Source organism: Sebastes umbrosus, chromosome 13, assembly GCF_015220745.1.
Source record: "Sebastes umbrosus isolate fSebUmb1 chromosome 13, fSebUmb1.pri, whole genome shotgun sequence".
Taxonomy (NCBI): Eukaryota; Metazoa; Chordata; class Actinopteri; order Perciformes; family Sebastidae; genus Sebastes; species Sebastes umbrosus.
Genome location: NC_051281.1, coordinates 12,734,828 through 12,750,885, shown reverse-complemented (window position 1 = coordinate 12,750,885; position 16,058 = coordinate 12,734,828). Strand labels below are relative to the sequence as shown.

Here is a 16,058-nt window from a genome sequence, read left to right as displayed (position 1 = left end):
CTGACATAGGGAAGGATCTGATGAAAGGTACCGTGGCTAGGGGCTTAGAAGCAATTATAGCAGCTGACATTTAGTAGACGTCTTAATGACACCTGGGAATGTTGAGCAATTATTTATCGAGCTACTGTAGACTTTTTCATTTCATTTGGCTCATCCCTCTCCACACTTCCATCATTGTTATACAAGTGTTTTTTGCAGATGAATGCTGTTAGACTCTGATTTATGTTGTGTGTTTTGGTGACATTCTCCATGATGTGAGTGCAGAGACGTTTCTTTTCTGCAGTGCTGATGGTGTGCTTGTTACGAACAATAAAGCTACAGGTTAAACCACTGAGTTCTTCCTACTCTAGATAGCCACAATATGATGGTCAGTATTTTACTGCTTTTTAACTTATCTTAACCAGGGATGCACCGATTTGACTTTTTCAGTCCCGATAGCGATACCTGGGCTTTGAGTATTGGGCGATACCGAGTACTGATCCGATACCAGTGTTTAATTAACAATCTGTATGCCTGACTGTGTGGAAGTGACTGGAATCATTATTTTACAGTATGTATAAGGAAACATCGGGCTTGACTTAAAAAATTGCTTTCAAACTTTGTAACACAAAATGTAACAAATAAATACACGGCTTTGTTGAATACTTGATTCTGATTGGTCAATCACAACATTCTACTGTCTGTTATTTCTTTATAGCAGACCGTTGCTATGTATAACAGACCGTTGCTATGGCCGCAATCCTGATGTCGGACTCTGGCAGATCGTCTTTGGGTTAAATTATCGATTTCTTAACTAAGTAGCCGAGTAATAAGCGGGATACTGTACTGCTAGCTTGTCATTGTTGTGAAATAAACCCCTTCAGGGCGATGCTGCACAGTGGACCCCGACGCGAAGCACAACAGTGACCGGCTCGCTGTACATTATCCCTTAAATAAATACGGAATTGTTATTTATCATTAAAATAATAAATCATACTCTAGCAACTTGGTAAATAATCTTCAAAATGAACAGGGATTACAATTCAGGTGTAAACCTTTTTAATGCAGCAATAAATTAGTCAAAACTTAAACAGGAATTCAAATCCCAGTATATAATGTATATAGTATATAAACATAGAACTGAATTGGATAGAGCTGCCCGATTTTCACCGATTTCCAATCCAGCTATTTAAGTCAGTATCAGCCCGATATCTGATTCGGTATCAGTATCGGTGCATCCCTAATCTTGACCACTGGAAAACATTTGTTTTTAGCAAAAATACATAATTTCCTTTCAAAAGCTTGTCTAGAATTACTCAGTATTTCATTATGATTTCTTCTTGAATCCCACTTCTGTGTCGTTTTGTTTTCTCCAAAGCCCACATGTCATGCTGAAATGATAATCGATCTTGAGTTTGTCTGTTCAGTGCTCCAGAGGTGCCTGCTCGTGTTTGTGTGTGTGTCACATTGCATCAGCTTCTACTAAATCGATAAGGATTACCTCCCCTGTGCAGCCAGGCAGGGGAATATGTGTACAGTTTGTATGTTTGTTTATGCGTGTGCAAGAGTAAAATGCAGGAGAGGGAGACAGAGATTATGTGAGTATGTATCATCTGTACTCTGACATGACAAGTGCAGTGACCTGGAAGAGAAAAAAGGTAATGGATCCAGAATAACAGAACACAACCTGTAACCCACAGAGGCCGTAAGAGAACAGCAGGTTTTGAGTGCATTTCTGTAAGTACAGTAAAAGAAGGTGATATGCTTTGGGGGTAGCACTACTGTACTCAGGCCGACGACAATTTGTACATCCGTAAAACCTTCCCTTTCAAGATTTCATGTTCCTTCTGAAGTCTGGGGCTTTGCCAGACAGACAGCGTACGTGCAGATGGGAGTAAAGGAGATGAGAACAGGGCCAGATCACACATGGCTAATGGAAACAGTGGAAAAGGAAAGACTGGAAGTGTGTGTGCACACATCCCTTTGCAGGAATTACTGCAATTGGCTGCATGAAAGATGTATAGTGCTTGTTTTGTGACATAATGGTGATGCAGAGTAAAAGACTGCCACTTAGAGGAAGCTCCCATTTAAAGGTATCCACTGCTGAGCGAGTCTATACGCTTAGTAGGTCTTAATTTGTCTCACCTGGAAATGAAATCACTGGGATTTGGTGCCTGAATGAGTGTGTGGTTAACAGTGAGAGTCTATTACACTGCAACTGGATGTGTTTTTGTGCACACTTCACTTAAAAATGTGCTTTTAGTGTTTACTTTAATGCAGTTTTTTCTTAGCAAAACGGTGTTCTGCTGTTACATGTATGTTCGGGTAGAGCGTGACAGTGATCGACTGAATTTACCCTCGGCTATCTTCACACAAAATATGTGAAACACAGCTGACTTTGATCACTTTTATCAGGCTGATGACACAGATACAACCAAAGTGGAAGCCCCAGGCATATTTTTTATCCTCAACAACAAAAAGAAAATGACTGTAATTTCTAAGCAGCATGTCTGTAGCTGACACCACACTCCTAATTGATCTGCTTGTGTCTTTTGGTGGACAAAAGGAGATCAATTAAGAATGATGTTATCAATACTGAGCTATACTATGTAACAGTACATAACAACTCATTAGATGATAGGTTGTAATATACGTTACACACTGGGTACAAAAAATGAATGATGAAACCAGTAATTGCTCACTTATCCGACAAACAATGTAATGGAGAAAGCTGCCCTATGGCATCATTTACACATTGAAGTCAATCCGTGGAGTCTAATTATATACAGTAGGTGATGACACTGAATTACTGGTGCAATATGCTTATACATTATTATTGTACGTTGGATTAGGTTAATGAACACAATGAATGCTTTTACTAAAGGTTACAATCAATCAAATTGTTTTCATGTAAAATGAACACACTGCAGTCCAGATGTTGTTTTGTTCTTCATTGGATGTGATGTGTTTCTGCCGCAGCCGCTTTTGCCTCATAAGTTTTGCCCTTTCTATCCCAAATGTAGAAAATGATTGCACTCTATGGCTCAAGAGTTTTCAGCCTGTTCTCATTCCCAGGGCATGAAATACCAACGTTTTGTCACGGCCATCGGCGTTCGATACCGCCGCACACGGCACCCCTTTAGCGCCGGTATGAAACGCACCGGGCTTTCCATTAACTACATTGTAAACCCGTCTGCAGCAACAGTAAACGCCCAGAGAAAAAGTGTGACAGGGAAGGGGAGGTGGATTGGTCCAACAAACACAGGGCTTTCATCCAGGAGACCGCTGTTCGTCTCCCATACGTCATGTTACTATCAGCTGTTCATTCATGTCCCGTGTTCACAACATTCAGTGTCATTTTCACTGCACACACGTAGTAGTTCTAAGCCCAACCATGTTCCTATGATGATGATCCTAAACATAAATATAGTGGTTTTGTTGCCTAATCCTACAGCGATGCCAAGGGTAACTATAGCGGTTTTGATGCTGAAAATAAAGTGACGTCTAGGAGCATGACAAAGCGGCTGTATATGACGAGTTGGGATGAAAACGTGTTGGAGTTTTTGTTCCTGACTTCCTACTAAAATCCAAAATAAGCTGTTTGGTTGCTCGTGTTTTTATCTTGTTTTTACACTCAAGCATACATACTTTATTTTAGACGGGTTTCCCCTTTACAATCATCAAATGGTGGATACTAGACGATGCACTTGATGAAGACTGGGGCTTGTAGCAGTGCAAACATAGTAATGTTCTTCCCTACTAGTTATAGAAGCACTGATTCAACTGGGTTCAGGTGAGCTGGTGGCTCCTCCCAGAGCTCATCAGTACCATGACAGACAGGGAAGACTTCCAACACACTATATTCAGCATTTGCAGCATGAAAAATCAATACTTGTAATGCTCTAGTATTTCTATTCCCGATGAGCATTTCACAACAATAGTGAAACATGATACAAGTACAATACTGCAGCGCTACTTTGTACCATATAAAGTTATGACAGAGCAGTCTTTCAGCGAGACAATACAACAGCAGTGAGTGAGTGTTTGCTGAGGTATTATTTTCAAGTGGGTAATTAGAGCAGCGGCAGATCAGGACTAAGTAGAGATGCAAATATTTAAGGGCTTTTAAGCTTTGTGGTGCAAACAAAAAACTCTAAACTTCCCATCACGTGTAAATTTATACAAATTAGTTGATGTTGATCTTTCCATGGCAACCACCATGTGTGTGCTGCAGATTTTCTGCTGCCGGTCAAATACTTTGTTGGCAACAATTTGTTGCTACTGTGTATCCAAGTGAATGATGGTGGCTGAATTGCTATTTTTTTTTAGTATGCACTCATTTCCATCTGCTGCAGTAGTTGTTAGAGTGGCTGAGATGTTTCTTTTTTTTCCTGAATTGTAATGTATGCTTACTGCTCTGTCAGCATTCACAGCTGAGTACTTAAAATGAGCAATCAATAATCACTTTCTCCTCTGTCTGTCTCTCATTCATTCTCACTCCCGCCCACTCTCTCTCTCTCCATCGCTTTCTTTCTCTGCCTCCCGTTTGCAGGTAGTCTCGATGGGTGAGGCCCACTGATCCAGTCGTCCCAGCACCACCCCTCACCCCTCCACCCTTGCCCTCCTCTGTTCCCCCCGCCCCCTTCACTTCAGTCACCATGACTTCCACCGCCCATCAGCTGCTGGGTTTGGCTGATGTGGGGCTGAAGTGTGACCAGGAGATCGAGAGGAGATATGAGATCGTTCCCTCGGTGGTCTGCTCCATGTGCTGCCTCTTCGGGATCATCTACTGCTTCTTTGGTAAGTGATGATGTAGTCAAAGCTTTGCTCATTAAGGTCTGAGCTGGTACTCACTAAAATATATCTAAAAGGTTCTCATGCATTAAATGGGATCGCTGAAAAAATGTGATTTCATAAAATGCTTGAAACAGCTTATACCATGTTCTGGTATTATTTCAGAGCCACTTGTGCCCACCAGTGTCAGATAAAAAAAGCGAATCGCCATCAGTTAAGAGTACTGTTGCTGCTCTATTATTGGCATAAGAGGTCTACAGTATGTGTCTTTTCATCCTAGTCACATTTTGTATACCTACATAAACTAATGTGTCCTGTTCAGTTGACAATCAAAGGAATATTTTTTGGAAATTCACTTATTCTCATGTCTGTACTTGAAATATAAAGCTACTATCAGCAGCCAGTTAGTTTAGCTTAGCACAAAGACTGGAAACAGGGGGAAACAGTTAGCCTGGATCTGTGCAAAGGAAACAAAATCGGCCCAACCAGCCAACGTATCCACATACAACGGTTCGTATGATATCTTACGAAAATGTATTCCTAATTTTTCATTTAGGAAAAGATTGACTTTGTTGGGTTTAGACAACAAAACTACTTAGTTAGGTTTAGGAAAAGTTTGTGGCTTGGGTTAAAATAACTTCAGAAGTGGCATAACTTAAGTACGTAAGTTATGTGACCAATACATCTAAGTTGACTTCTGGTTTCACATTGGATACGAACACCGGTCTCCTGGGTGAAAGACCCATGGCTTTTGACCGACCCATCCTCCCCGACCTTCTCCCTGTGTGTCGTTTGTCGCTCTTTATGCTTTCTGGTTCAGGATTATGTGGATTACATACAAATTAATTTCATGGGATATATATGAATTACAGTGCATTACTTTATGTAGGTATAGCTACTAACGGTGTAAAAGAACAGCCTGACCAGCACATCTAAAGCTCATTAATTAACACGTTGCAAATTTGTTTAATCCATACAAGTTTTAAAAGGACAAGTCCAAGTTACTGCAACCAGCCAAGAAATAATCATGTGCAGATAACCTACATGTAGTCCCCCGCAAAACCACAATGATTTGCTCTTACACTATGGTTTTTGTACGTATTAAACAAACAAGATATAACATGTAAATTAGTGAGCTTTAGAGTTGCTAGTCAGACGAATTTGTTACGTTAGGACGGAGCCAGACCAGCTGTTTCCCTCTGTTTTTAGGCTTTACGCTAAGATAAGCTGTCTTCTGGCTGTAGTTTCAATCTTCTCATCTAACTCTCAACAAGAAAGTAAATAAGCGTATCACCCAGCATCTTGAACTATTCCTTTAACATTAGTTTGACAGAATGTCAAAATGTATAATCAAAACTTTTTATCTGCTTTGCTGTGTGATTTTCAGTCATCTAAAAGCTGCTGAGTGTATGATTGCAAACACAAACTACTCTTTTACAAAAGCACAAAACTGTAGATCTAGGATCCCCTAGACATTAATTAAAAAAAAAAAAAATATATATATATATATATATATATATATATATATATATATATATATATATATATGGTTATCAGCCAGTATCATTAATGACAGACATGATGGAAGCACTGAAGAGTGACATGCAGCTGATATATACTTCCTATACTGTATGCGTAAGTGCCAGGAAATAATTGGAACGTGCTACAACATGTAGCCAAAGAGCCCTGAAATCGAGTTCATTCTGCTCTGCTGGTGTATGATATTATCGATTTAAGAGCAGTACAGGGAGGTTGTCTTGTTTCTGACTATGTGAATCAATATGGAAATCTCATTCCTACAGACTAAGCTATTGTGGCATTGCTATATGTTCATATGTTTTCAAGTCTTTGAATATCCAATACCCCTACATCCTATCCCAAATTGCTGTCATAAGCAGACATACTAAAAAGGATTGGACTGCCCGCTGTCTTTTAAAGGGGAAAAAAAGCATCTTCTGCTGCTTATTCAAAGGCATGTTCCCGTTTCTTTCAACTAAATGTTGCAGCGGCACTGCTGAAAGAAAAAAGAAGCGGCTTTGCAATTAATCAAAAATACCAGACCCAACTGGCAGCGGACCCCTGTTGTTGTTGTTTAATTTTATATTCCCCTGTGCCATCAAACACCCGGACTCATACTTTATGGGTCCATTCATATGTGAAGTTACAAAGTCCTTACTTGAGGCTTACTCTTGTGCCCAGTGTGTGACTGCGTTGGATTGCTTCATAAGTATTAAGGGCTCATCCTAATGAGTTTGGATGTAACGTCATTACAGGAATGTGTAATCAATAAATAATTAGAGAGAGAGCTGCTGTAATGGCTACAGGCGTCTTACATTAAGAGTTGTTTTTGTTGCAACAAAAAAATGTTGGATTAAAAATTGTATTTCCACTTGAATAGGGACTGGCTAAATCACATAAAACTGCTCAAATAATGACATTCAGAATGACTTGTGCATTTTTGTACAAAGGTACAATTAATTTCAGTATATTGCCTTGGGTTGGCTTACGGGCCTGTGTAATCATTCACTTGCAGCTATTTTCTAGTTAAAGAGGCAGTCGGCAGAGATTTTCATTTTGCTTTGGCTGTGTCAATTAATGACTGTAGGAATGCAGGCACAGATCAGAAGCAAATAGTTTTTTAATGTTATTTTTGCATTTACTGGACAGTAAACGGTGTAGAGAGACTTGAACTCTCTTCCAGTGACACGGTATGCATCAGTAACCACTTGACCACCAGGACGTGCTACAAATGCTATTAGAGAGTCGATATACACTATACTTTTTTGACATTTTGATTTCCAAATAAGAACACAACATGGAGCCATGAGAGTTATAAATGATCCCCCAGAAGCAGCTGGAAATGTGTTTAATTAAACCTTACACACAATGCATTGCATTTTCAACTTGTATTTATTGTAGGGCTGTCAATGTTAACGAGATAATGATGCATTAACCCAAAATTGTTTTAACGCCACTGGTTCTTCTTTAACTCATTCACTCAATTGATCTTTTGGAGGTTGTAGCGGGCTCATTTGTAAAGCGAGAGTAGAGATATTGGCATGATATGAAACTGGAATACCTAAGGAATCCATTGGACCAACCATGTTCTACTAGCTCGTCGCAAAGGAGGTTAAATAATGCTCCAAATTTGCGCTAAATGTTGGCGAGGAAAAAACTCTCATGGCCATTTTCAAAGGGGTCCCTTGACCTCTGACCTCAAGATATGTAAATTAAATTGTGTTCTATGGGTACCCACGAGTCTCCCCTTTACAGACATGGCCACTTTATGATAATCACATATAGTTTGGGGGACAAGTCATAGTCAAGTCAGCACACTGACACACTGACAGCTGTTGTTGCCTGTTGGGCTGCAGTTTGCCAAGTTATGATTTGAGCATATTTGTATGCTAAATGCAGTACCTGTGAGGGTTTCTGGACAATATTTGTTATTGTTTTGTGTCATTAATTGATTTCCAATAATAAATATATACATACATTTGCATAAAGCAAGCATATTTGTCCACTCCCATTTTGATAAGAGTATTAAATACTTGACAAATCTCCCTTTAAGGTACATTTTGAACAGATAATAAATGTGCGTTTAATTTGCTATTAATAACGATTAATTGCCCTAATGTATTGTCTTGTGATCAATCATCCTTTGTTACATTACTTGACCACTAAAATCCCATCCTTCACAGCTCAGATCATTCACCTTCAGACCCGTACAGGGATTTTAAAATCTATACTGCCAGTAACAAAATACTGCAAGACAAAAACATCCAAGAAAGTTAATGTTTCATAGAATGAAAATACAGAATTGTGTTGTGTAGAAAATATATAGAATTACAGTTTTGGGAAAGCAACCTCTGTGCCGTTTTTGGATGAATATTGATGTATGTTGAAGCTCTAAGCAGATGCGTTGCATACAAATGGAAAAGAGAGAGACACAGGACATTAACATTCGCTGTACATGTCTTGGTAAAGCATCAACAGCGTCAGTCTCTGCATTACAAACAGGCTACCCAACAACTTTATTTTACAAAGTAGTGGCTTGCAGCCCCCTACATGGAATTGTCAGATGGATAAAAGATGTAGGGAGCGATGCTATTTGTAGATCCTCACACTAGTAGGGCAGAAAATGTCAAGTGTGCCCTCAGGGTTGTGCCAGACAAAAGGCCATGTTGTATACCTCTTTAAATATACTTTATCTTGTTAATGTTTTCTGTATCTGTTCTGAAAGTCTCTAGTTGACAAAAACTTCAGTTTAGAGAATCACACTAATTAAAAAGGTTGTTTCACATACATGCTTCCAAAAACATTAACAACAAAGTGTTGTATTATACGATAGCATCATTTTACTTCAAATAGCTCTTCAGTCCTTCACCATCTGTTGTCTATGTGTTTCTCTCTTTGTTTGACAGCATACTCTGTGAGAAATAGAAGATAAAGAGGTGCATTTTCACCCTCAGAGCCAGATATCGCTCTAAACAAAGTCTCCATTCTGCGAATGAGTCCCAATGCATATTGTTGACGTTCCTCAGAAGCACCGCAGTCACATTTAAAATGGCATTTCTGCAGTATGAAAATTGAATCTCCCTGCTGATGGATGCCTCTTGCAACTGTAGAAACTGGTTTAGTTCCAAGGTCTCGAGAAGAAAAGGTTAGCTGTCATTTATTTGATCCCAAAAACAACAACAGCAACAAAGTTGCAGCAGAAACGATGAGTGATGTTATAGGGACAAGATGGATGAGGCGAAGGAAAAGAGAGAGGAAGAGAGAGACGGACGAGAGCTGAATAAGCCAGAGTGAACAGATGGGATGGAGGGTTTGATGGCTGGAGGAAAAGTAAGGGAAGCAACGAGGAACAAAAGAGGGAGTAGGAGGGGTGGGGGAGATAAAGGACCGAGCAAAGGATGGGTCAGAGGAAAGTGGACCAGAAGATTAGGAGCAGTCATGATATTTCAAAATGTATTCATCGATTGATGCAGGCTCTCTGATATAGAAGAACAATTTGTGACGGCTGCTGACCAAACGGATGTTCGGATGGCTGTAGATGCTTTTGGAAATGCTCCAGTTACTCCATGTCAGAGTATTCACTGAGACATTCTGTTACAGAAGACAGAAAAGAGCTGTAAAAATACAGTGGCTTTCTTATTTAAGGGCCTGGTGGCTGAAAGATACAACAGGATTGAGTGGAGGGAAAGTAAAGAAAGCTCGAAGAAGTGCATCAAATATGAGGTATGGCCACGAGGGAGGAGCATGGACGGTGGGTTGGATGAAGGGAAGAGTATTGTTTGGCTCAGCTGTGCAATGCCTGATTACACACAGATAACAATCTGATGTTGGTTCCCCCTTGAGACGGACGGAGAAAGAAGGAGATTTAGAGCAAATAGAAAGAGAGACACAAACATTAATAAACGCCGAAGCAAGGGCCAAGGAGATTGTAACGATGATAATTTGAGCTTTTAATGCGTTGGCGTCGTTGCAATAAAGCACATTAAAATGGAGATAAACTGGTGGGAGATAAAAAGAGAGAAAGCCAAGGACAGGAGGGACCATAAGATGGGAAAAGAAAAAAAAACAAGGAGAAGGAAAGCAGCTGTTCTATTCAGCTGGCTGTTGACTAATGAATGTGGATGACCTTTTGTAATACGATGATTATCATATGTTAAAGCAGTTTCATGAAGGTTTATAGAGACCGTTTATCTGCTCATAATGAAGAAATGCCTCCCTTATACCCACCACAGGAGGCTGGACGTTTAATGTTTTGCTTTTCATTATGCATCACATTTGATCTTCTCTGTTTAGATAGGATAACACCGTTTTATTATCAAGAAGTCTGTAATATGTAAGCATGAAAAAAAGACATCAAATACATGTACCGCTTTATAAAGGGTTTTCTGTTGCAACTAATAGATGAATTACCGGTCAATATATCTTTTATTAATCTGGTATATATCAGTCATAAACCATTTGTAAGAACAATTTTAGGGTTGCTACCAACATACAATTGGACCAGGAAGGAGTTAAAGTGGTCAAAGAGTTGATTGGTGTGACCTGCTAGATGAACTGAAAATTGTTCATGGATTTCCCCCCGAGTATCAATAAAGTATTTCTAATGCTGATTCTATAATAAGACCTGGATACAGCGCCGCCACTCAGCCTTGCTTCCGATTGTTTCCAGTGGCCACTCTCGGTATTGCAGCTGTTGACAGGACACCTCGAACTGCAAACAAGGTCGATTATGACTCTTTCTATTATGAATTTTTGATCCATGGAAGTTTTATATTTGTAAAACTTTCCTGGAGCTGAGAAAAGCGATTTAAAAATCTGTAAAGTCATCACAATGTAAATTCTACGGGCCGAGCGGGAACTCGCGGGCGGGGTCAGCAGGAGAAAAACTACTGCACATATTCAGTGGGCGAGCAATTCTCATTGGAATGAAAAAGCGTCTTGTGATCCAGTATCTAGTTCTTATTATACATTCATAAGCTAAATTGAAAGAAAAAACAAGTTATTATGGAGGATGATAAACATCAGCCAAAATAGTTGCTTTTGCTGGATTATTATAGATCTGTAAGACATAAATGTTTTATTAAAATGAATGAAACAATGAGTTAGGTTCCCTAATACATATTCTCTATGTGATGATTCATATGTTGGCTTTATTACTGTTGCTGTACACTGATTGCGGTATGTTGATCGATTAAGCATCTGTTCAGGCTATGTCGATCCCAATGTATCATTAGAAAGTACTGCTCGTGTGTGTGTGATTAAACAGAAACGGAGTCATATACACACACCCGGGTACAGCGTGTACCAGCGTTTGTATGCTTGTGACAACCTCACAGTGGTCTGTTTCCCATCTCTCCTCCAGGCTATCGATGCTTCAAGGCCGTGTTGTTCCTCACAGGCCTCATGTTTGGCTCCGTGGTCATCTTCATGCTGTGCTACAAGGAGAGGGTGATGGACACTCAGCTGAGCGTCGAGGCGTCAGTGGGCATCGGCCTGGGCATCGGGACCCTGTGTGGCCTGGTGACCATGTTGGTCCGCAGTGTCGGACTGTTTATGGTGGGCCTGCTGCTGGGCCTGCTGGTCGGAGTGGCTTCACTGGTGGTGAGGAGACGCGTTTGACATATTTTACACTATTTAGATTAATGTTGATTTTATGTACAGAATGCCAAGGAAAATAACACTGTAAAAAAAAAATGGTAAAAGCATTGGGAGCCAAGTTTACAGACGGATACCGCCAAATTACAGTAAATAACCATACTACAAAATTACATGTAGTAAACTGTAAAAATATAGAGCAGGTTTAATAGTCAAAATTAATTGAATTACAGTATATTATGGTTGATATATGTTTATTAAACCGTGGGAAAACAGACATGTTGTGTTAAAATACATGAAAAACAACTACCTTCCAGGTTAGTCTCTGTAAATTCACGGCATTTATTAGTTAATTTATAAAACAACCCAGTATATTTACAGTAATTTCCCATTAAAATACAGTTTTTTATGTACAATAAGTAAGAAATAATGTATAAATACACAATAAATACATAAAACCAAAGACAAGTGCACATTTTAAGTATTAATCTGTCAATTTAAAGAATTACTTGATTTAAAAATAGGCACCTTATGTTGATGCAAATGAGCTTTACGAAGAAAGCATTGTATTGTATTATTGCACGAAAACCTTCTTCTGGGCCATAGTCATAAATTGGCCAGCAGCAGATTACTGCATAGGCAGAAACCAAAAGCTAGCTGGCTTTCTATTTAGCTTGTCATTTTAGGTGCACGCAAAAAAAAATAGCTCGCCAACTACAAATCAGCACATCAGTATTTAACACATCTAAAGTAATGTCATAACTAACTGTGACCAGGCCCTAATTCTGCTGATGAAAACAATAAAAAACCCTTAACCCTCCCGTCTTTCTCTAAGGTCATGGAGGAGTTCTACCACCCCAAAACCGTGTGGGTTCCTCTGGGTATCCTCCTGGGTTCTGGGACGCTATTTGCCGTCCTCACTCTCCAGTGGCAGCGCTGCTTCGTCACCCTCTCCACCGCCACATTTGGCTCGGCCACCATCACCGTCACCGTGGACTACTTTATAGAGCTGTTCGCCTTGGTGCACTACGTCTACGAGAGACTCAGGGTAGGCTTGTTTGTGTGTTTCTGTGCAAACTGTTAGTGGCAGGGGAGAAAGAAATGCTACCTCGAGGCATGTTTTTCTTTCTGTGTGTGAATAATCTGTATGTCTGAGGGTGGTCATGTGTGACAGGGAGGTCTGTGTATTTGTTATGTTTGTGGATGTAAGCATGGATAATACATCTTCAATGAGTGTATGTAATTTTATGTTGTCATTGTATACAGTCTGCTTCCTACAAATTCAATTGAAAACCCATTTGTAGATAAAACATCCAAATGGAAATGTCTGTTTTTGAGCTCAGTGAATTAAATAGCTGACAACACTAATGCAAAAACACTGTAAATCCAATATTGCCATAAAATAGTCCTGCATACTGGCTTAATCCAAAAATCTATTCCCTCATTTGATGTTTTGATGTTGCTGAAGAGTGCACATCCGTCCAAAACCTCCCACAGGTGTCCAGTTGGGTTGTGATCTCGCAACAAAATGGTCACAGTATATCATTTGCATCATTTTCACACATTTCAGTGACCCTTTGTTCTCCGTATGGAAGCATCTGAATTTTATTCAGTTTCTCCAATCATTTATTTAGGTCTTTCATTCAATTTGTCTCTGTCTGTATTTGGTTTGTAGCCCCAAAGTTAATCTAATTCTCAACCATTATCTAATTTGCAACATAGGCCCTACCTCTCAGACCTTTTGTTATTTACTCAACAGAGAATGGATGAGGAGCCGTCTTCAGAAACGCGCTCTTTCACATTTGCTTGCTAAGTTTTATTTGACTCAACCCACAGACTGCTGAAGCAACTGTGGTTTATGCTCCTTTTTTAAGACCTGTAAGATGTAACATTCAGGATTAAAATATAAAGCAATCATTTTGAGATGGTCTCATCTTCAAGAGTCATATTTTGCAACCAAACTATTTGATGTTTAACACTCTTATTGATATTTCAGTGTTTCATATGTTGTGTTTTTTGTGCACGAATAACTCTGAGAACTCTAAAGCTGCCTTCACATGATAAGAAATGTGCTGTTCGCTCAGCACAAGTAGCCTATAATATGTCATCAAACAGTGTGCAAGGAACCATTCACTGTTTCTAGGCAACAATAACTAAGGTCAGAGACAACCGAGGTCAAAGTTAAAATAATTTGAACTCTGAGCGCAGTGCTTGGTGGCAGTTTCGAGTGTTTTTGAGAAACGGACAAAAGTGTCATAATTTAATTAGAAAGTAGTTCTTTTTGCACAAATTAATGATTTTGTTTGATTTATTCAAATGAAATTATTCATCTAAAATTATGAGTGTAATGTTTACAGGTGGCGCCAAAGAGGCCGGTGTGCTGGTTTACGTGGGTCATCATGGGGGTGTGGCCTGTCCTCGCGCTCCTTGGAGTGCTGATCCAATGGAAAGTCACCGCGGAGGGATTTTCTCACACAGAGGGTGAGTCATGCTGCTTTACACACACAACCAGACTCCCTTAACCAGGTTCAAAAGCAAAATCAGGACACAGATATTGTCGCGTTTGTACCTCCATATTTGTGGAATTGAGTACTATAGTTTTGATTTTATGAACATGTGAAGGAAACCGTGTCATATGATGTCAGTATGTTCAACACTTCAAGACCTTTTTAGAAGCTCGAACAGGTGGAGAGTATGAAAAAAAAAAAAAAAAATTGTTTAAGGTATATTGCATGATTTATTTGAGCTGTTTATGGGTCATGTGCAAGAGTACAACAGTGTTTCTATAGCCGGAAAAGCACCATCTGATGAGATGTTTCTCTTAGAGTACACTATAACCTATGAATAACAATAATGTAGCAAAACAACAACAACACTGACTTCATACTAAACAAGAAAGAAACTGTTATTTTGCAACTCTTGATAGCTTCTGTTGTATTGGTAATTGGATATTATGTAAAAAAAATATGATTGTCACAATACTGATAAACAGGGCTGAGGACACTTGTAGGCAGAGCAGGTTGAAGAAAGGGATTTCTTGTCAAAAACAGGCTTACTCAGCAATGTGAAGTCAGTCCAAACAAGCAAACAAAGCCAACAGAGGTCAATAGCAGCAGGTCCAAACACAGGCAGCAGATCACGGGCACATTTACAGACAAATGCAGGGGGAGATGGATAAAGGGCTGCTGAGGAGCTGCTCAGGGAATTGGGAGCAGACTTGCAGTGTGGAGGTCAGGTGATATGGAAAGGCGGGAATACACCAGGGACATTTTCTGGACAAAGGGAATGGCAGCTTTGGAAAATCCCATAAAAATTTCAGGGACCCGGGGGAAATGAGAACATCTGAGGCTGAGGGGACGTGTCATCATCATGACGTGTCAGAAAACCGTAGCCAAGACTTTGATCTTTTCCGTAAAGAATTTTAATTAAAAGCATCATAAAAGCTATAATGAATTCATGAAAATGCACAAACACACACATCTTGTGATTTACTGCTGAAATAAAGCCACAGTCTGACACAGCTTCTGCTCAGGAACGGCTGATTCAAGAGAGGTGGTGCTCACTTCACTGTGTCCGCTCTAGCTTTATGGCGATGTAGGCCACAGCCACAAGCTTCAGGCAAGGCTGCTGCAGACCTCTTGAAATACATGTTGTATATAGTGCAGCTTTAAATTCTTATTCACAGTATGTTTCACAATATCGCACATGACAGCGACTATAAAGGACTCAAAGAAAAAGCCACTTAGCCTCCCATCTATTCTTACATTTCAGGGCGATGTGATTGAGTCGGTATCTTCATATAAATACCGAGGATTCTTAATTAATAATGCTCTTAATTAATGATGCTCTCTCTTTTAAACCTCACGTTCAGCAACTTGTGAAGAATTTGAAGCTGAGGCTGGGTTTTTTATTTCAGAAATAAGTCAAAAAGGAGTCTTGTTGCTGCTACTTTAATGTCTCTGATTGAATATGGTTATGTTTTATAGATGCATGCATCTGCTCAATGCCTTCACTCTTTAGATACTGTATATATCATGGAGCATTGAGGCTCATTACTAATCTTAAGGCCCTCACTCACCATTGCCTGCATTGTCTATCCGTAGACTTAATCACTGGCATGTCTTCATTTATAAGGCTTCTTAATTTGCTTCGTTCATATCTATTTAAATGTA

The 16,058-nt window shown here is 39.6% G+C and overlaps 1 protein-coding gene across 1 annotated transcript in view; it reads left to right on the top strand.

The window, feature by feature from the left end:
• Positions 1-16,058, top strand: part of tmem198a (transmembrane protein 198a) — a 41,140-nt gene that overhangs the window by 15,560 nt on the left and 9,522 nt on the right. The window contains exons 2-5 of the mRNA XM_037790398.1: positions 4,532-4,779; positions 11,654-11,892; positions 12,722-12,934; positions 14,244-14,367. Coding sequence (XP_037646326.1) covers positions 4,638-4,779; positions 11,654-11,892; positions 12,722-12,934; positions 14,244-14,367 — 718 coding nt within the window. The 5' untranslated portion in view covers positions 4,532-4,637. The remainder of the gene's footprint in view (positions 1-4,531; positions 4,780-11,653; positions 11,893-12,721; positions 12,935-14,243; positions 14,368-16,058) is intronic.